At 33.6% G+C, this 22,702-nt stretch overlaps 1 protein-coding gene across 1 annotated transcript in view; it reads left to right on the top strand.

Annotated features, from left to right (window-relative positions):
* ADAM2 (ADAM metallopeptidase domain 2) overlaps positions 1-22,702 on the top strand; it is a 79,761-nt gene that overhangs the window by 32,399 nt on the left and 24,660 nt on the right. Inside the window, exons 8-12 of the mRNA XM_030833887.2 lie at positions 6,887-6,958; positions 7,376-7,542; positions 8,578-8,659; positions 16,346-16,482; positions 19,106-19,286. Of these exons, the coding sequence (XP_030689747.2) occupies positions 6,887-6,958; positions 7,376-7,542; positions 8,578-8,659; positions 16,346-16,482; positions 19,106-19,286 (639 nt within the window). The remainder of the gene's footprint in view (positions 1-6,886; positions 6,959-7,375; positions 7,543-8,577; positions 8,660-16,345; positions 16,483-19,105; positions 19,287-22,702) is intronic.

The raw sequence follows: 22,702 nt of genomic DNA, 5'->3' as shown, positions 1-22,702 counted from the left end.
AGTTTTTCTTTAATTAATATTTCTCATTTTAATGCCCTTGGTCAATTGCCAGAATCTTGAAATGTTTTTGAGACTTTTGTCTTTTATCATTGCTTATTGTGGAAAGGATTTGCAGACCTCATTATTTCACCATCTCAGGAGTCCCACTCTCTGTAATTAACTTTTTAATCCCCCTTAGTTTGTGAACTTTTCTTCTTATAGGTTTCACATATTTGCTAGGTATTTTATTTTACTGTGCTTGAAAATTAGATATTTTCATACATTCTTACTTCTATTCCTTGTTTTAGTCATTTATAGATTTCTGAGACACTTTTTGTTGCTCATAACAAACTACTCCAAAATTTAGTGGCTTAAAAGGACAACTATTTATTTAGCTCACAATTCTTAAATATCCTCTGATCTCATTAAGATCTCCTTGTGCTGGACTGGCCTCACTTGTGTACTGTTAGTAAACTACTGATTTTGCTTGGAGTTGGGTGGTCCACTGGGTGTCTCAGCTGGCATGTCTTATCTCTGCTTTCCAATAATATTCGTATCATAATAATGTTATTTTTGTACAAGTTTTTGTGTGGACATAAGCTTTTATTTCTATTAGGTAGATGCAAAAGGTGAGAGTTGCTGAGTTGTGTGGTAACTCAAAATGTTTCACATTTTGAGACCCTAAAAAACAATTTTCACCATTATGTATTGCACCAGCAATGAACAAATGTATGAGTTCCAATTCCTCTAAATTCTCAACTCTGTTATTGTCTGTCTTTTGGACTTTAGCCATCCTGGTGGGTGTGAATTAGTTTCTCACTGTGCTTTTGATTTGCATTCCCTATTGTGTAATGATGTTGAGAATATTTGCACTTTCTTATTAGCTATTAGAATATTTTATTTGAGAAATTATTTAAATTCTTTACACATATTTCATTGGGTTGTCTTTTTAATTGTTGTAGTTAAGTATTCATTATATATTGTGGATGCTAGACGCTTATCCAATACATGATTTGCAAATATTTTTATCCATTCTGTGGGTTACCTTTTCATTTTTTGATTGTGTCATTTGAAGCATAACATTTTAAAATTTTGAAAACATCAGTCTTTCTCCATTTAATGTTCTTGCTCTCTCCAAATATCAATTGACCATAAGTGTTAGAATTTATTTCTAGAAATTGTTATTTTATTGATCTATAACTCTAATCGAAAGCCAAAAGCACACTGCCTTGATCATTACAGCTTTGTAGTTAGTTTTCAGATTTGGGTGTATGAGTCTTCCAACTTTGTTCTTCTTATTTAAAATTTTTGCAGACATTCTGGATCCCTTTCACTTTCATATACATAATAAGGTAAACTTGCCAATTCCTGCAAAACAATGCTGGAATTTTAATAGGGATTATATTATTTCTATAGATCTATTTGGAGATTATTGCCATCTTAACAATAATGGGTCTTCCAATCCATGAACACAGGTTCACTTTCCATTTATTTGTATCTTCTTTACTTTCTTTCAATGGTGTTTTGTAGTTTTCAGTGTGTGTTTTGTACTTCTTTTGTTAAATTTATTTTTTGGCATATTATCATTGTTTGATACCATCATAAATGGATTTATTTTCTTAATTTAATTTTAGATTGTTTATTGCTGGAGTATGGAAATGCAGTTGATTTATATATTGATCTTGTATTCTCCAATTCTGCTGAAATCATTTATTAGTGCTAATGTTTTTTAGTGGTTGTCTTAGGATTTTTTTTTTTTTTTTTTTTTGCTGTACGTGGGCCTCTCACTGTTGTGGCCTCTCCCATTGCGGAGCACAGGCTCCAGACACACAGGCTCAGCGGCCATGGCTCACGGGCCCAGCCGCTCCGCGGCATGTGGGATCTTCCCAGACCGGGGCACGAACCCGCGTCCCCTGCATCGGCAGGCAGACTCTCAACCACTGTGCCACCAGGGAAGCCCAGGATTTTTATATATACACATCTTTTTGTCTGTTAATAGAGTGTTTAACTTCTTTTTTTTCTACGTAGATGCCTCTTGTTTCTTTTCCTTTACTAAATGCTTAGGCTAGAGCCTCCAGTGAAAGCTGAGATAGTAGCAATGAGAACAGATATACTTATCTTTTTCCTGATCTAAGAGAAATAACACTTATTCTTTCACCATTAAGTGTGATGCTATCTGTGGTTTTTTAATAGATGTCTTTTATCAGGTTGAGGGAGTTCTCGTCTATCCCTAGTTTATTGAGCTTTTTTTTTTCTTTAGTCAAATGCTTCTTCTGTGTCTTTTGAAAGAATGTCCAGTTTCCACAAAATCCACAAACAATAAATGCTAGAGAGGGTGTGGAGAAAAGAGAACCCTTTTGCACTGTTGGTGAGAATGTAAATTGATATAGCCACTATGGAAAAAAAAAATAGAACTACCATATGACCCAGCAATCCCACTACTGGGCATATACCCTGAGAAAACCATATTTCAAAAAGAGACATGTGCCACAATGTTCACTGCAGCTCTATTTACAATAGCCAGGACATGGAAGCAACCTAAATGTCCATCGACAGATGAATGGATAAAGATGTGGCACATGTATATAATGGAATATTACTCAGCCATAAAAAGAAATGAAATTGAGTTATTTGTAGTGAGGTGGATGGACCTAGAGTCTGTCATACAGAGTGAAGAGGAAAACAAATATCGTATGCTAACACATATATATGGAATCTAAAAAAAAAAAGGTTCTGATGAACATAGGGACAGGACAGGAATAAAGACGCAGACGTAGAGAGTGAAATTGAGGACACAGGGGGTGGGGAGGGAAGCTGGGACAAAGTGAAAGAGTAGTATTGACATAAATACACTACCAAATGTAAAATAGACAGCTAGTGGGAAGCAGCTGCATAGCACAGGGAGATCAGCTCAGTACTTTGTGACCACCTCGAGGGATGGGACAGGGAGGGTGGGAGGGAGATGCAAGAGGGAGAGGATATGGGGATATATGTATACGTATAGCTGATTCACTTTGTTATACAGCAGAAACTAACACAGCATTGTAAAACAATTATACTCCAATAAAGATGTAAAAAGGAAAAAAAGAATCATGTGGGTTTTGGTCATTATGTTCCTTGTTCTATAATGTTTTGAAATACATCTATTGGTTTTTAGACATTAAGCCAAGCTTGTATTTCTGAGATAAATCCCACTTGGTCGTGGTGTCTAATTCTTTTTATGTGTTGCATAAATTGGTTAGTTTTCTGATTAGGATTTTTACAATAATATTCATGAGGAATGTAGTTTGTTTTGGACTTTTATTTTCTTGTTATGTCTTTTCTGGTTTTCGTATCAGGGTAATACTGACCTTATTGAATGAATAGAAATGGGTTCCCTCCGATTTTATAGGAGAATTTGTAACGAATTGGTGTTAATTCTTCTCTAAATGTTTGATTGGATTCACCAATAAAGCCTTCTAGAACTAGGCTTTTCTTTGTGGGAATTTTTTAAATGCATATTTAATCTTTTTGCTTGTTACATATTCTGTTTCTTCTTGAGTCAGTTTCAGTATCTGTTTATTATAAGAAATCATTCATTTCATCTAAGTTATCTAAATTGTTGCCACATTATTTTTCACAGTGTTCATTTACAAGGCTAGTTATTTCTCTGTGGTTAGTGACTGTAACCTTTCTTTTATCCTGAATTAATAATTTTTGTTTTGTTAATATATGTTGTTTTTTATATTCATATTTCAATCATTTTGCTCTGATTTTTATTAATTTCTTCCATTTCCTTCCTTTGAGTTCTTTGCTTTTCATTCACTAATTTCCTAAGTGGAAATTAGTTATTTGAGATGGTGCTTCTTTTTTTTAATATAGCTATTTCCTATAAGTTGCCTTCTGAGCACTGCTTTAGCTGAATACCATAAATTTTACTATGTTGTATTAGTATTCTCTAATTTCCCTGTGATTTCTTCTTTGATTATTGGTTATTTATAATCTATTGTTTAATTTCCACATACTTTGAATTTCTCAAATTTCTTTCTGTTGTTGATTTTTTATGGTCAGAGAGCAATTTTGTATTTTTTAATTGTATTAACTCAGTTGAAGCTTATCCTATAACCTAGTGTATAGTCTATTCCTAGATCATGTTCCATGAGCACTTGAGAAGCGCATGTTGTGACATTTTGGGGTGGAATATTCTATAAGTATCTGTTGGTTTAGGGTTTAGTTTTAGTCTCCTATATCTGTGTTGAGTTTTTGACCAGTTATTCTACTACTGAAATTGTGTACTTAAATCTCCATACATTATTGTTGAATTTTCTATTTCTCCCTTCACTTGTGCGTTTCGTGTAATTTTTAGGCTCAGTTCTTAGATGCATATAATGTTTATAGTTTTATGTCTTCCTGATGGACTTCCCAGTCCTTGAAAATGTACTATGTCTTCTGTAACAATTTTTTTCTTTTGGCCATGCCGCACGGCATGCGGGATCTTAGTTCCCCGACCAGGGATCAAACTGTGCTCCCTGCAGTGGAAGTATGGAGTTTTAACCACTGGACCACCAGGGACATCCCTTCTGTAACAATTTATATTTAATTGTTTTTTTTCCTTAATCAAGTCTGTCAGTCTCTGATGTTTGCTTGGATTATTTAATATACTCATTAATTTTTTTGGTGGGCGGTCTTTCAAATCAACTGAATAGCTAATTCATTTTTAAGGGCAGCACAGCATACCATTGTATTTATATACCATCATTTATTCATTTATTCTATTATTGTTGAGTATTCACTTTGTTTCCAGTGTTTTAAATGTTGCTTTGTCACTATAAATAATGCTACATGAAGTATCCTTAGTCATGAGTTCTTACATCTTGGGAACGTAATCTCTGTGAAAGTAGGTAACCAGGAGTATGGATGATGGGTCAAAGGATACGTATGTAGTTTAATTTCAATAGATATTGTTCATTGCTTTATAAAAACGCTGTAACTTTTCGCATCTCCAAGGTAAAACTGAAAGTAGTATTTTCCTCTCATACCTGCCAACGATTAGTTTTATATTTCTCTTTAATTTTTGTCAGCCAATGGGTATAAAATTATATCTCATTGTAATTTTAACTTCCATTCCTTAACTGAGAATTAATTTGAACATCATTTAATGTTTACTGGCCACTAGTATTTTCTTTTCACTGAACTGACAACTTAATCCTTTTGCTCATTTTATTAATGGTTGTTTGCCTTCTTGTCAACTTGTAAGAAAACTTTGAATATTAAAAATATTCATGCTTTGTTCATTATCCACCCAATGTGAAGGAGCATATCACCTGTTTTCTTCTAGGTGTTTTATGGTTTCAGGTCTTGCATTCAAGTCTTCAATACATTTTGAATTATTTTTTTGTGTATGGTGTAAGATAGTAGTCCAGTTTCATTCTTTCGCATGTGTTGTACAGTTTTCCCTACATTATTTATTAAAGAGACTGTCCTTTCCCCATTTGTTGTAAACTAATTAACCCACGATAATTGGGTTTTTTCCTGAACTCTCTATTCTGTTCCATTGACTTATGTGTCTGTTTTAATGACAATACCACCCACAGTGCTTTGTACCGGTAATATAGTTTGAAATCAGGGAACATGATGTCTCCAGCTTTGTTCTTTCTCACATTTGCTTTGGCTAGTCAGGTTCTTTGTAGTTCTATACAAATTTTAGGTCTGTTTGTTCTATTTCTGTGAAAAATGCCATTGACATTTTGATAAGGATTGCATTGAATCTGTATATTGCTTTGAGTAGTGTGAACATTTTAACAATATTAACTATTCTAATTTATGAGCTTGGAATAACTTTCCACTCATTTGTGCCTTCTTCAGTTGCTTTCATCAATGTCTTTTAGTTTTCAGTGTAAAGACCTATCTCCTTGGTTAAATTTTTCCTAGGTATTTTATTCTTTTGATGCAATTGTAAGTGGGATTGTTTTCTTAATTTCTCTTTCTGATAGCCTGTTATTATTATAAAGAAATGTAACAGATTTTTGCATATTGGTTTTTTATCCTGTAACTTTGGTGAATTTTTCTTAGTTCCAGCAGTTTTTTGGTGGAGCCTTTCAGGTTTTCTATATATGTCAGCTGCAAATAGTGACAGTTTTACTTCTTTTTTCCCAATTTGAATACTTTTATTTCTTTTTCTTCCTTAATCTCTCTGGCCAGGACTTCCAATACTATGCTAGATAAGAGTGGCGATAGTAGGTATCCTTCCCTTGTTCTTGGTTTTAGAGGGAAAGTTTTTAGCTTTACACTGTTGAGCATGATGTTGGCCGTGGCCTTTATTTTGCTGAGACACATTTCCTCTGTATTCACTTTGTTGAGAGTTTTTATCCTGAAAGGAGGTTGAATTTTGTCAAATGCCTTTTCTGTATCTATTGAGATGATCATATGATTTTTTTATTCTTTATTTTGTTAATGTGGTGTGCATCACATTGATGGATTCATAGAAATAGAACCATTCTTGCATCCCTGGAATAAATCCCACTTGATCATGATGTATGATCCTTTTAGTGTGCTGTTGAATTTGCATTGCCAATATTCTCTTGAGGATTTTTCCGCCTATATTCATCAGGAATATTGGCCTGTAATTTTCTTTTCTTGGGGTGTTTTTGTCTGGTTTCGATATTAGGATAATGCTGGCCTTGTAAAATGTGTTTAGAAGGCTTTCGTCTTCTCTTAATTTTGCAAGAGTTTGTAGTGCCTTTTTGTATTTTTTTAATATTTTTAATTTTCCACACATTATGTCTATAATAATAAATACTATTTAAAAACTAATAAATTGGTAATTTAAATAATTTCTTAACTCATACTTCTAAATTTTAAACATAATAACCATCATTAAATATTAAGCAATATATATTTAGATCTAAAAGGCAATTATCTTTTTCAGTATAATCATATGGGTTCTGATACAACTGTTGTCACTCAAAAAATTTTCCAGTTGATTGGATTGACCAATGCTGTAAGTGTTTGCTTTTGCATTTGTGTTACTTAAACAATTCTCAGACTTTTTTTATGACCCTGCCTGAATACACATATTGTGTGAAAGAGGGCAAATATATAATCATCTTAAGTTTCAGTTTTCTAACTGTTTAATTGGAGTAATAATAATTGTAAATACCTAATTAGGGTTTTGTAAGGCTTAAATTAAACACTTGACATTGGGCTGGCTTAAGCACAAGCATATCAAAATGTTACTTATTACTTGTTTTATTAGTGATATTTATTACTTGCTAATAGAATTTATAAGATCCAATCCAGATTTACAGTTTAGGTTTTTAATATTTACATCGGTATAGCGTTTATTTTTGCAGATAAATTCCCAAATCTATTTAAACCATGTAGTTTGAACATATTTTCTTTATGTCTTCAATTTTAGATTTTTGATTCATTTAATATTACAATAATTCTATCTTCATTAGAGCTTTGGATAGATGAAAATAAAATTCAGGTAACTGGAGATGCCAATGAATTATTACGCAGATTTTTAAAATGGAAACAATCTTATCTTGTTTTGCGTCCACATGATGTGGCATTTTTACTTGTGTAAGTATATCTTGGCATTACTAAATCTTATACATTAGAAAGCATATGTAATTTGACCTGATTTCTGACAGTTGACAGGCCCTTAGGGAAAAAAATCTTATGTCATTTTTTTATGTACAACATCCTGTGAATATTATTTTTCACAACACGGGTTTTATAGCAGAATTACTAATATAATTACTCTTTTTATTGACTTATAGCTAAAACTCACTTCAATCTTATTACCACGTTTTCTTACCTTGAGTATATAACGTATCATTAAATGTGCCTAACTATACATAAAATATTAACAATATCTGTCTGAAAAAATATACCTGAATTTTATGAATATAGTAATATGGCCTTCTTTTAATGTTTTATTTCCATAAAATCAAAACAAAATAGTGATGAAATAGAAACACTATTGCACATTTCAATATCTCTGACATACTATATTCACAGTGAGCTGCACTTTTAAAAATATAAGCCTCCCTTTCTATTTAATAATCTCTTTGTTTTTCTCTTATCAATATTCAGAACCTGTATGTATTATATATTATCATATTATGTAAAAATCATGTATATAATTATAAAATTATAATCTTTTAAGTTATTTTTTGTCCCACAAATATGCATGCCTTTGCATGGCTAGGGCAGGCTAATTCTATCTGATTAAGGGGAGACTTCAACACATAAGCTTACTCTGCCCATTTGTCAACTTCATTGGCTTAGCTTTCTACTTTTAAGAAATTTTATTTATTTTTATCATTTTTACGTTATAGGAATCAGTATAATTTTTTAATTACATAAAAATATCTTCATTATTCTCTAAAAATCCGTATGATAATACACTGTTTATTATTTGTTTTTTAAATCTATTTGCAAAATAAGCAGACACGTTTAGTCCCTTTCTATGCTTTGTTATCCTAGTGTTAAAGTGGAAATATCTATGAATTTGTTATATAAGTATGCAAAACAAAAAGTATTAGGTAAATTTAATATTAATTGTTCTTAATTTTACAAAATTTTATGATTTGCTTCTTTTTTAAACTTAAGTTACAGAGAAAAACCAAATTATGTTGGTGCAACCTTTCAAGGGAGGCTGTGTGATAAATACTATGGAGGAGGTGTTGCTCTGGTATGGTACGGTTTAAGTGACTTGGCTAAGATGTATAAGTACGATGCTATTTAGAGTAATATACAATTAACTATTTCTGTATTTTATTATGGCTAAGTATATTAAAATTTGCATAATGATTCTAGGGATCTTTGTTCCTGCTGCTGACAGAAATGTGTGAACTATAAGAAGTTTAACTTAACACATTTAACTTAATACATATAAAATTTTTACAATTTTCTTCTTGTGAGTTCAAATTACCCTCTTTTAGAAAGTTATGGTAGTGATCTATTTTATAGTCTTATAAGATGCTCATAAATTTTTAATATACTCAATATTTAATAACTAATTTTAATTTCAAGCTTAGATTTTGAGCATTTTCTTCATTATGTAGCTGATTCAATTATGAAGCAAGTTAAAATAAAACTTTTGAAACTATTTATCAATTGCCGCAAAATGCTTCCTGGGACATAGGTGAAGAAAAACAGAATCAAATGCAATAATTGACATTTCTATCTTAGCAGAAAATCTTGGTGTGCTTAAAATTGGTATGTTTTTGCTCCTATTTCACAACGCTTTGGTTATATATATATAGAACTTGTTATATATATATATATATATAGAACTTGTCTTCTTAAGAAAACAGTAAAGATATTGGTATGTTTTAGAAAGAAGTAAGGGTATATGAAATGAATGTAAAGATGGCCAAGGAAGAAGAAACTTAAAAACAATAATGTAAAATAAAATGAATAGAAAATAATCAAAGGAAATGTTTTAAACATACCCTAATATAATGACAATCATGTGAATGTAAATGAATTAAACTCACCAAGTAAGAGATGGAGTCTCTGATGGATTTTTAAAAAAAAATTTAAGTTCAAACATTAGTTCTTTACAAAAAATACATTAATAGGGCAAAGTGAAGGTGAATATAAAATAATAAAACATACTTTGGTTAAATAAGAAGTAAACATGAGAAAATGGAATTTAGAGTAAAATACACTATAGATAGCAAACAGGTGTAAACTGTTTGTAGCTTTTTTTTTTTGCAGTACGCGGGCCTCTCACTGTTGTGGCCTCTCCCGTTGCGGAGCACAGGCTCCGGATGCGCAGGCTCAGCGGCCATGGCTCATAGGCCTAGCCGTTCCGCGGCATGTGGGATCTTCCCGGACCGGGGCACGAACCCGTGTCCCCTGCATCGGCAGGCGGACTCTCCACCACTGCGCCACCAGGGAAGCCCCTGTTTGTAGCTTTATATGTAGAAGTTTTGCAAATATTTTGTTTGATTTATTCCTAGTCATACCAGTAAATTCTATACTGTTTGATGATATTAGTAAATACTACATTTTAAGTATAATTTATGAGTTTCTGTTATGTTGAAAAACAACTGAATGTTATACACTGACTTGTATGCAATAATATTTCTATATTTATTTCTAGTAGTTTTAGATTTAAATTTTTCTGTGTCCAACTTTGTCATATGTGAATTAAAACAATTTTATTCATTTTTTTCCAATATGTCTATCTTTTATTTTTTTAATGTTTTTCTCCTATTGAATTGCCTAGGATCCCAAGAACAATTCAAGTTGAACAATGTTTAACTGAATTCATAGTAGACATTTTTGTATCATTCCTGATCTCAAGGGAAAAACTCTCAATATTGTACTATTAGGTATTATGTTCATTCTGGTTTATCATAGACATTCTTTAACGTAATAAGAAAGCTCAATTCCATTTCTAATTTTCTAAACTTTAAAAAATGTATTTTATTTTTTTATCCTGTCATTATTTTTGACGGGGAATTAATTCCATTTAAAGTTATATGAATTTTTTTCTAAATGTCCCATTTTGGTAACAGATTTTTTACTATAGCTATTGATATGTTCATATGGATTTTGTTCTTACTTTATTGAAATGTTTTCTCTTTCGTATAGAATTCAGTTTTCTTTTACGATATTGAAGAGATGTCAGTGCATTCCTAATCAAAATCTCAGCAGGCTTTTGGGGGTAAAATTGACAAGCTTATACTAAAATCTTATAAATATAAAAAAAGAAAATAGATAAAGCAGTTTGGAAATTGAGTAAAAGTTGAAGATATAAACTTTTTATAAAAGTATGGTAGTTAAGATATTGCAGTGTAGATAAACTGATTAGGCAATATGTCAGGCAGAATATCAGGCAGAATCAGGCAGAATAGTTAAGGATATTAGTATCTAGTGAATTTTGCAGAAAATAAACCTTTAAATCAGTGAGCCAATTATCCAACCTAAAATATGTGGAAAGATGGAAACAACATTGCCCTAAAACTTGTTGAACACAGGTAATAGTGAAGATAAAAGCAAAAATCAAAGAAAGACAGATGATCAGTAGGACGGAGATATTCAAAAAAGATATTAGGCCTTTAAAAAATTAAGAACAAAAATATTTCTGGCAAAACTATTTTTATAAGACAGAGTAGGAATATATTAATAAAATTACAAAAATAATGGAGAACTACAGATATAAATAACATTTAAGAGATAATAGAACAATTTATAACTTAAATAAATTTGAAAACTTAGACAAATAGTATATTGTTAATAGAAGCCCATAATTTACTAAAATGTTACACAAGAAGAACTAGTAATTCAGAATAACACCAAGGTATTAAAAGAATTGATATATTATTTTAAAATCTCACAAGGGGAAAAACAATGCTTTTAGGAACACATTCTACACAATTTTGAGGGAACCAATTATTTCAATCTTATATTTGCATTTCCTAATAAGAAGATACATTAGGAGAATATGATAAAAATTGATGGGATGTGAGGTAGGCTATTTTAGCTGGGGTGATCAGAGAAAAATTTCGAGGAGAAGGTTTTTAAGAAGAGGAATGAATGATGAGACAAAGGCAGTCATTGCAAGACCTAGGAAATCAGAACCCATGAAAATGATCATTAAATTCAAGGCTTTCAGATGGAAATGAATATCAAGAACAAGATGGCTGTGAAAATATTGATTGTCGAAGTAAGCAACAGACTAATCATATACAGCCTTATGGATCTTGGTAAATCGTTTTGGGTTTTATCCTCTTTGCAATGAAAAGGCACTGGAAGTTTTGAAGCCAGAGAGAAATATTTCTCTGGTTACCTTATACAAAAGTGATCGTAGAGGGGTGAGGATCCACAACAAGGAGACCATATAGGAGACAATTGCAGATGAATGGTATTAACTGGTGTTTTATTCTTGGATATGCGAGAAGTAGCTTTTATCTGGTATATATCATGAAAGCAGAACATATAGGGCTTGCTAAGTTACTGGATACATGCCATGAATGGCATGGAAACATCAGTGATTATGCTCAACATTCTTCTTGAGAAGCTAGGTAGAGGAAGGCAGGGCAGCTGGCTTTGGGGGCAGAGGGGAATATAAGGGTGGAAGAAAGTTTCATTTTGAACCTGAACCTGTAAAGTTTGAGACATGCTTGTGGTGGTTAATTTTATGTCAACTTGGAGGGGTTTGATGAGATTAATATTTAAATCAGTGAAATCTGAGTCAAGCACTTTGCCCTCCATAATGTGGGTTGGCCTCATCTAATCAGTGGAAGGCTTGAATAGAACAAAAAGTCCATCCTCTTCAAGCAAGAAGAAATTCTTCAGCAGAATACCTTCAGGCTTCATCTGTGCCATCGGCTCTCCTGTGTGCCCAGGCTGCCAGCCCACTCTGCAGGTTTAGACTTGCCAGCCTTCAGAATTGTGTGAGCCAGTTCCTTATAATAAGCCTCTTCATGTATAATATTCCTTATCGTATGTGTGCGATTGATTCTGTTTCTCTAGAGAAGCCTGATTAATACAATGGCTAATAATTAAACATAAATATATACTTAAATATTAAAAGGTAGGTACAAGATAGAGTTGATGATGATGAATAGATGATGGATACATAGATAGACAGCTTTATGTCTCCTTTCTCCAGCACCACCTTGTCTTAATAACTATAGTTTTATGGTAAATCATCGAAAATTATAGTGTAAGCCCTACTACTTCTTCTTCAGACTGATTTAGCTTTTCTAGGTTTTCTGACTTTCTCTTTTAAAATCAGCTTGTCAGTTTCAACAAAAACTACTCGGACTTTGGTTTTGAATTGAATCTTTAGGTCAATTTGACATCTTAACAATACTGATTATCCATGAAATTGATAAACATGTGCTTTTTATTGCTTCATATAATGCTTCATATAAGGTAAGCAATAAAAAGAAGTACTGTTATACTCACCATTGATCTCAAAAACTGTATGTTGGGCAAAAGAAACCACAAACAAAAGAATCTTTACTTCGTATGCCATTTTCTGAAGATAAAGTGTAGGAAAGATAAACCATATTGCTAAACATCAGAATATAAGTTAAATTTTGTGGCAAGATAATTCCTGAAAACTTGCTGGAGAGAACTTCCTGAGTGATAAAAATATTTTATATCTTATTCACTGTCGTGGTTGTGTAGGTATGTGTCACATGCACACATACATGCACTTCACAAATATGTGTGTATATATGTGTGCACAAATAATATGTATAAATAAATTATGCATGTGTATATGTGTGTATATAGATATTGTATATATACATATATGTATGTATATTTATATAAAACTGCATCAAGGCACTTAAGATTTGTACACTTGACTTAAGATAAAATTATTTAAAAAGCATGAAGCCATCATACAGAATAAAATGTTATTAGTAATTTCAGAGGGACAATAATCAAAAGAGATTTTTTAAAGTTTTAATTTCAGCTATTAAAAATTATCAGGTTGTTTTCTCTTTATAAGTTTCAAACTCATGTATAATGCTACAGAAATTTTAAGAATAAGAAAAAGAACAGACTATGTCACCAAAGGAAAATTAATGTATCAATATTAACATAAAACAGCAAAATGTTTTTCAAGTAAAATAAATATGAATTTTAAGTGATTCATTATTTAGGATGAAATATACTTTGACTATCATTATATGAATAAACCTGAACTCATATGTACCTAGCTAAATAACTCTAAAATAAACAAAGCAATAATTAATCTCTCAGAACAAAATTTAGAAAATTTAAACACTATTGATAAGCTTTGTCTGAAAGGCCTATGTAGAATCTTGATTCCTAAATTAGAGACTACAAAACATACATGGCAGACACATTTATAGAAAATGACCACATGGTACACAATAAAGGAAGTCTCAATACTTACTTGTCAGGAAATTTCTCAGCCTAGTGATTGGCACATAAGAAGCCATAACAAACACCAGGTGCTGTTCTTGTTATTTGACAACTGTTGTCCTAAGCAGGCATTATTCACCAAAAGAAACTAGTCTGCTTAGTTGTAAATTTTTTCTAAAAATATTTTTAAAAATCCAATGCTAAATATAATTTTACTTTTTCCCTTATGTTATTTTCATAACAGAAGTAGTCATAACCATAACTTTTAGCAAATTCTCGTACTCCAGTCCATACATTTTTCAAGGTTTTCGTACTAGTCTGTTATGGACTAAGTTGTGTCCCCCTAAAATTCATATACTGAAGCCCTAACCCCCAGTGTGGCTGTATTTGGAGAAGGGGCCTTTAAGGGAGTCATTAAGGTTAAAGTAGGTCATAAGCCTGGGCCCCTAATCCAATAGGACTCGTGTCTTTGTGGGAAGAGGAGGAGCCAGCACACAAGGAGGAAGGGCCACTGAGGACGCAGGGCAAAGGCAGCCCTCCAGAAGCCTGGGAGACACACCTCACCAGAAACTGACCCTGCTGGCACCTTGAGCAACGTTCTCTGTGATATTGTTTGAGGGCAGCCCAAGCTGAGTAATAGAAGTAAGAGTGTCAGAAAGGGAATGTAAAGAAATTCCATCTCAAATACAAAACCATGTCTTTGATCCTTTGATACAAGGAAAGGAGAGACCAGAACATATGCACTAATCAGAAGATAAAGAATAAAAAAGTTGCATATTGGGATTTTATACAAATCACATGAAATTTTTTGGATGTTGTTATTTCCCTCTTACTGCGCTATGAGTGATAATAAGGAACAGGAGAGACGGAGAAAACGAAGCAATTGTAGGGCTTCCCTGGTGGCGCAGTGGTTGAGAGTCCGCCTGCCGATGCAGGGGACATGGGTTCGTGCCCCGGCCCGGGAGGAGCCCACATGCCGCGGAGCAGCTGGGCCCGTGAGCCATGGCCGCTGAGCCTGCGCGTCCAGAGCCTGTGCTCCGCAACGGGAGAGGCCACAACAGTGAGAGGCCCGCGTACCACAAAAAAAAAAAAAAAAGCAATTGTAAAGATATATTGATTGAATGATTGCCAGGCCTTTCCTACAATATCCTGAAGACAAGAAAAGCTGAATAACTACACTGATAACATAATAGTCTCTTATTTATTATATTATTATTTATAATATCCTATTATTTAAATGTGCAAAATTTATCAGAATCCGTCATTTTCTTCCCCATAGAATCAAGCATTCCTCCTCCTCTTCATCTACCTCCCCTTGCCCCCTCCCCCTCCTCCTTCTCTTCTTTTTGTTCTTCTCCCTCCCTCCCTCCCTCCTCCCTCCCTCTCTCCCCCTCTCTCCTCCACCCCTCTCTCTGAAAATGGATGGTACATTCACCTGTGTTATTTTGATAAAGGGACCATTTATCAATGTGTACGCAAGATGTAGGGACTTTGCATTACCTCAGGGCTAGTAATAAAGATATGTAATTGTCCCCTAGGCTTGAAGGAAAGGACAGTGTCAGTTTATTAGGGTTATACATGGAAGGTAGAAACCTCTACTCAAGGGTTCAGACAGTCATAGGTACCCTGGAAGTGATGGTAATAAATACCCTGCTCTTTTCTCACCCTTTCCTCCCCATTAGACCAAATCAAGGTGAGAGCAGAGGGCAAAGGAACCCTTTGACATAATCCATTGGTATAGTCCTTCTGATCTGGAGAGTAGGGTGGAAAGTAATGGAAAGTTGATTGACAGAGGCAAACAGAAGATACCAAAATATATCCCTAGGAACCTATCCTGAAGTATAGTCATCAATGTTATTAGATATATTTGAAGGGATATTGTGATTTGTGGATTTTTCTTAAAAATCGTATGTTTAATATGGTCTAAGTGTGCTATAATAAGCATCTTACATTTGTTAAAAAGTGATAAAAGCATTTAGTTTTGAAAATAAAGTTTAAGCAACTGTGGAGAGTTAGCATTCTTATCATCAGTCATTATTATCATAATATAAATTAATTCAGTGAGCTAATTTATGTTTTTTTAAATGCATGAAACAGCATATAAAATATTATCTCCTATAATTAAATTATAAATGAGCACAAACTGTTCATTTATAATTGATACTGTGTGTGTATATGTGTGTGTCTTTAAAGACTTTCTTTTATGAGTACAAACATGGTTATAGCTATTGTTATATATGATTAACAAGTTATTGAGACAAATATGTTCTTGGCCTGATGCCACCAAATGAACCATACATTTACATTTTTGTAAAATTTCACACTTCACTTTTCATATTTTCCTTATATTGATAATGGCACCTGTAACATATTAGGCCAACATGGATGGCATTTCTGTGATTAACATATCTGATGTCTCTATTCTATCATGTGACTATTTTTAATAATTACATTATACTCCAGGTAAATAAATTATCTCCTAAAATGTGAATGTATACATGTATGGTTTTTTCCCCAGCACCCCAGAACCATAAGTCTGGAATCACTTGCAGTTATTTTAGCTCAATTACTGAGCCTTAGTATGGGAATAACTTATGATGACATCAACAAATGCCATTGCCCAGGAGCTGTCTGCGTAATGAACCCAGAAGCAATGTAAGATGCTTTGCTTTTATATGCTTTACATATATAGTTTATATGAAAATAAGTTTGGTGTATTTTGTTTATGAAAGTCTATGCTATTAAAATAATTATTAATGGTCGAATATAAACTGTGGCCAATGACCCCAGATCAAAATATGTATTCCAGTGCCCCTGCTGCATATCTCAATATTTCTTGTAATCTAATGTCACACTTGCTATCTCATGTGACTTACCTCTACATTTATCACTGTTACTTGCATGATTTTATAATTTAATGCATGATTTGATAAGCCAAGTATGGGCTTGTGTTCGTTATACAAGAATGATTTATTAGAGGAGGCGTTTTGCAGCAGTTATCATGCCTCAAAGGCCTACTGAAGTTTTTGCTATTATCCTCAGTATTTAGAATATGCTATGAGATTTTACGGAATTAGAACCAAATAGTCAGGAGATTTATGGAAACCATCATCCAGTCAGTGACTGGACCCAGTCTCTTATACTTTTTATTTATTTTATTTTTTTAAACTGTAACCCAACAGTACATTTTATTTAATTTTATTTAACAGTACATTTAATTTCTTTTATATTATCTCTAATATTTTGCCTTTTTTTCACTTTCCAATTTCTCCCCAAAGCACCTTAATCAACCAAAAAACTTAGCCTACAATCTTAATGAGTGTTGAAATTTTTTTCATTAATTTTTTAACATAACTTTGATTCTTGTGTAGATATGAAAAAAATAGAAATCCACTTAAAAATATATAATTATGGCCTGTATAAAATTGGTGGAATTATTAACACACATATAGAAACCATTCATCTGTGGAAATGCTTTTTTAAAAAGCTTAGTTTGACAAATTACAATCTTGCAAAAAATGCTTATTAATCATATCTTTAAGTGCTTTGCATCATTTGAATAGCATTGCATGATTCTAAAATTTTGGACAACACAGACATTTTATTCATCATTGAATGGCAAAAAAAATGATGTGAAAATCTACTATTTAAAGGAAAATCTGAATAAAGAGGGCATATTTGAAAAGGATTCATTGCTGTCTTTAAACTGGTGGGAAACATCTTCTAGAATTATTCATCTTTAATGCCTTTTGACACTATCACATTCAGTGATTTTGCACAGGACGGAGTCCTAATAGGACATATGCCTTTCTGAGGCAGGTGTCCTCAATCTAACCTTAAAATTTGGCTTATTAAATAGAAGTACTTAAGGAGTTTAACATGTTATTTTGTTTCTGTAATCCATAGAAAATACATGGCCCACACTGATTTTTTTTTACAAAAGACTGTCATTTTTCTGAGGGCTCACAATCAGTAGTCCATGTTTTATTCAGTCTATGTATCCAGCGAGTCAGACATGCTACCTAATATGTTTCCGAATTTCAACTTTCTTTGACATTTTAATATTTTAATTAGGAACTTTGTTTCTTTAGATAAAGAAGTTGTCGTTATGAAACTGTGCTTTTTTGGCTCATTCGAAGGTAGCAATATATCTGAGCTTTGGAAACAATGACTAAGGAAAAAAATGTTTAATAAAATACATTGAGATAGAACAGAGTATAGCTTTTTTTTTTTTTAATTTTAAGTAAAATGAAAGTAAAAGAGAATGGTAGTTTTCAAATACATCCACAAATTGTTGCTACTTCTCCCTTCAAGAGGTAGAGTTTAATTTCCCTCCTATTGAGTATGGGTTGGATTTGGTGACTTGTTTTCATCAAATAGACCATGGTAGAGTTGATGGTGTGTGACTTTCAAGATTAGATAATTAAAGAGTTTGCAAATTTCTCTGTACTCTCTCTTTGATCAGGTGCCCAGGTTGAAGCTAGGTGCCATATCGTGAGGACAGTTTAGTAACTTTATATAGAGGTCCATATGGCCAGAAACTGGGGCCTCTTGCCAATAGAATGAAAGGGCAGATAAAAGCACAGCTGTAAACATTACTTCATATAACTTAAATTTATGGTTTCATTTAAGGCCAATGGTCTGCTCCTAGCTTTACAAAAGCTAAATGTATTATACAAGGAAGTTATGTATAAGAGGCTCTATTATCAAGGAAAAATGGGAGAATAGAGAATGAGAACATCCAGCAAATATGTGCAAGGATTCAAGCTGCAAATAAATTATCCAATTGGATATAATTATGATTGATAATCTCTTCCTAATGACAACATTCATTATCAGAAAGTGTACCCCTCTATAAACAAGTTCACACAGAGTAAACCTCTTGCATTGCCTAGTTCTCAATAATATTAAAGTTCTATCAATTTTTCTCCTTTTGTTTTCTGGTATTTAGATAGAAATCATCTGAGTTGTTGGCAATGTAATAATAAATCTATTATTTATGGTTAATATAATTAAAGAGTATATTCAAGCTGGATGCAACCACAAAAAACACCAAAATTGGTAGTTTGTCCAAAAATTTCTAATGTTTTTCATGGTCCTCATGCAAAAAACATTTTCCTGTAATAATCCACATGACTAGAATTTGAGTCTATTGCCTTAAAATTTAGTAATTTTATATTAGCTATATTTATCATTAGATTATAGACTTTTCTTCTGAGGCTAGTCAATTTACGGAAGCGACAGTTACATAAAAGTCTGATGTTTGATGTATTTTTAGTCATTCCAGTGGTGTGAAGATCTTTAGTAACTGCAGTATGGAAGATTTTGCGCATTTTATTTCAAAGTCACAGTCCCAGTGTCTTCAAAACCAGCCACGTTTAGGTTCAACATACAAAGTGGCAGTTTGCGGTAACGGAAAAGTCGAAGAAGGAGAACAATGTGACTGTGGGGATCAGGAGGTTGGTACTAATTTGGAAGATTACACACCAGAATTACATAAAAAATTATTAGTTAATTTTTATACTATCACACTGCCATTTTACCTAATTTATCAAACTTCCTTTTCAACAAAGACCTTAAGGATGTATACTGGGATTATATTAATGAGTACACTTAAATATTGGTATATGAATTCAGCAGTTTGTAGATTATTCATACTGGTGATTTTCAAGGTCTTAACCCTATAGCTCAGCGGTCCTCAACATTTTTGGCACCAGGGATGGTTTCGTGGAAGACAATTTTTCCACGGACGGGGGCGGGGGTTGGTTCAGGTGGTAATGCAAGTGATGGGGAGTGATGGGGAGCGGCAGATGAAGCTTTGCTCGCTCACCCACCACTCACCTCTCGTTGTGTGGCCTGGTTCCTAACAGGCCATGGACCAGTACTGGTCCCCTGCTATAGGTGAGTTGACCTAGGTTTATACTTCCCCGCTTGAGCATACACTTCCTTAGTATGTCTTTTTTTTTTTTTTTTTTTTGCGGTACGCGGGCCTCTCACCACTGTGGCCTCTCCTGTTGCGGAGCACAGGCTCCGGACGCGCAGGCTTAGCGGCCATGGCTCACGGGCCCAGCCGCTCCGCGGCATGTGGGATCTTCCTGGACCGGGGCACGAACCCGTGTCCCCTGCATCGGCAGGTGGACTCTCAACCACTGCGCCACCAGGGAAGGCCTATTTTTGCTTTTATTTCTATTACTTTCTATGATTTATGTCAGAGAATATTTTGCCTATATTCTCTTCTAGGAGTTTTATGGTGTCGTGTCTTATATTTAAGTCTTTAAGCCATTTTGAGTTTACTTTTGTGTATGGTGTGGGGGAATGGCCCAACTTCATTGATTTACATGTGGCTGTCCAGCTTTCCCAACACCACTCGCCAAAGAGACTTTCTTTTCTTCACTGTATATTCTTGACTCCTTTGTCAAAGATTAATTGACCATAGGTGTGTAGGTTTATTTCTGGGTTCCCTATTCTTTTCCATTGATCCATATGTCTGTTTTCGTGCCAATACCACACTGTAGCTTTGTAGTATTGTCTGAAGTCTAGGAGGGTCATACCTCCTGCTTTGTTCTTTTTCCTCAGGATTGCTTTGGCAATTCTGAGCCTTTTATGGTTCCATATAAATTTTAGGATTATTTATTCTAGTTCTGTGAAAAATGCCATGGGTAATTTGATAGAGAGGGCATTGAATCTGTAGATTGCTTTGGGCAGTATGGCCATTTTAACAATATTAATTCTTCCAAGAGCACAGGATATCCTTCCATTTCTTTGAATTATCTTCAGTGTCCTTTATTAATATTTTATAGTTCTTAGCATATAAGTCTTTCACCTCCTTGGTCAGGTTTATTCCTAAGTTTTTTTTTTTTTTGGATGCTATCTTAAAAGAGATTTTTTAAAAATTCCCTTTCTGATATTTCATTATTAGTGTAAAGAAATGCAACCGATTTCTCTATGTTAATTTTATTTCCTGCTACCTAGCTGAATTCATTTATCAGTTCTAGTAGTTTTATGTGGAGTCTTTAGGGTTTCCAATATATAGTATCACAACCCACTCATATCAATGGACAGATCTTCTAGACAGAAAAACAATAAGGCAACAGAGATCCTAAATGGTACAGTAGAACAGTAAGACTTAATTGATATTTTCAGGACATTACATCCAAAGAAAACCAGAATACACATGCTTTTCAAGTGCACCTGGAACATTCTCTAGGATTGACCACATCTAGGGCACAAAAGAAGCCTCAACAAATTTAAGAGCATAAAAATTATTTAAAGTATCTTTTCTAACCACTATGGCATGAAACTAGAAATCAACCACAGAAAAGGAAATGAGAAAAAAATGATTACATGGAGACTAAGCAACATGCTACTAAAAAACAATGGGTTAATGATGAAATCAAAGAGGAAGTTAAAAAATACCTTGAGGGCTTCCCTGGTGGCGCAGTGGTTGAGAGTCCGCCTGCCGATGCAGGGGACACAGGTTCATGCCCCGGTCCTGGCAGATCCCACATGCCGCAGAGTGGCTGGGCCCATGAGCCATGGCCGCTGAGCCTGTGCGTCCGGAGCCTGTGCTCCGCAATGGGAGAGGCCACAGCAGTGAGAGGCCCGCGTACTGCAAAAACAAACAAATAATAAATAAATAAATAAATAAATAAATACCTTGAGACAAATGACAATGAAAATACAAACATACAAAATCTACGGGATGCAGCAAAAGCAGTTTTTAGAAGGAAATTCAGAGCTATACAGGCCTTCCTCAAAAAACAAGAAAAATCTCGAATTAACTATGTAACCTACCACCTAAAGAGATTAGAAAAAGAAGAACAAACAAAACCTAAAATCAGCAGAAGGAAGGAAATAATAAAGATCAGAGAGGAAATAAATAAAATAGAGATTTAAAAATAGAAAAAATCAATAAAATTAAGAGCTGGTTCTTTGAAAGAGTAAACAAAATTGACAAACCTCTGGCCAGGCTCACCAAGAAGAAAATTGAGAGGACCCAAATAAAATAAGAAATGAAAAAGGAGAAATAACAACTAATAGTGCAGAAATACAACAACAACAACAACAAAAAACCATAGGAGAGTTGAACTATGAACAATTATATGCAAATAAATTCAACAACCTAGAAGAAATGGACAACTTTCTAGAAACATACAGCCCACCAAAATTGAATCAAGAAGAAATAGATAATTTGAACAGACCAAGCACTAGAAGTGAAATAGAATCTGTAATTTAAAAAACTCCCTACAAACAAAAGTCCAGGACCAGATGGCTTCACAGGCAAATTCTACCAAACTTACAAAGAAGAACTTACACTGATCCTTCTCAAACTCTTCCAAAAGATTGAAGAGGCGGGAACATTCCCAAAGTCACGCTATGAAGCCACCATCATCCTGATACCAAAACCAGAAAAAGACACTACCAAACAAGAAAATTATAGGCCAATATCTTTGATGAATATAAATGCAAAAATTCTCAACAAAATACTAGCAAACAAAATCCAACAACACATAAAAGAGAGCATACACCACGACCAAGTTGGATTCATCCCAGGTTCACAAGGATGGTTCAACATACGCAAATCAATTAATGTGATATACCACATCAACGAAAGAAAAGACAAAAATCACATGATCACCTCAATAGATGCAGAAAACGCATTTGATAAAATTCAATATCGATTCATGATAAAAACTCTTACCAAAGTGGGTATAGAGGGTCCTTATTAGTTATCTATAGGTCTTTATTAGTTATCTATTTTATAGATAGTAATGTGCATGTGTCAATCCCAATCTTCCAGTTTATCCCTCCCCCCGACCCCTGCAAATAAACTTATGGTTATCGATGTCTTGGCTTTGGTGGACTCTGGGACTTC

The sequence above is a fragment of the Globicephala melas genome, chromosome 21 (genome assembly GCF_963455315.2).
Source record: "Globicephala melas chromosome 21, mGloMel1.2, whole genome shotgun sequence".
In the NCBI taxonomy this organism is placed as follows: domain Eukaryota; kingdom Metazoa; phylum Chordata; class Mammalia; order Artiodactyla; family Delphinidae; genus Globicephala; species Globicephala melas.
Note: the sequence above shows the minus strand (reverse complement) of the source record. Positions and strands in the feature narration are given on the sequence as shown.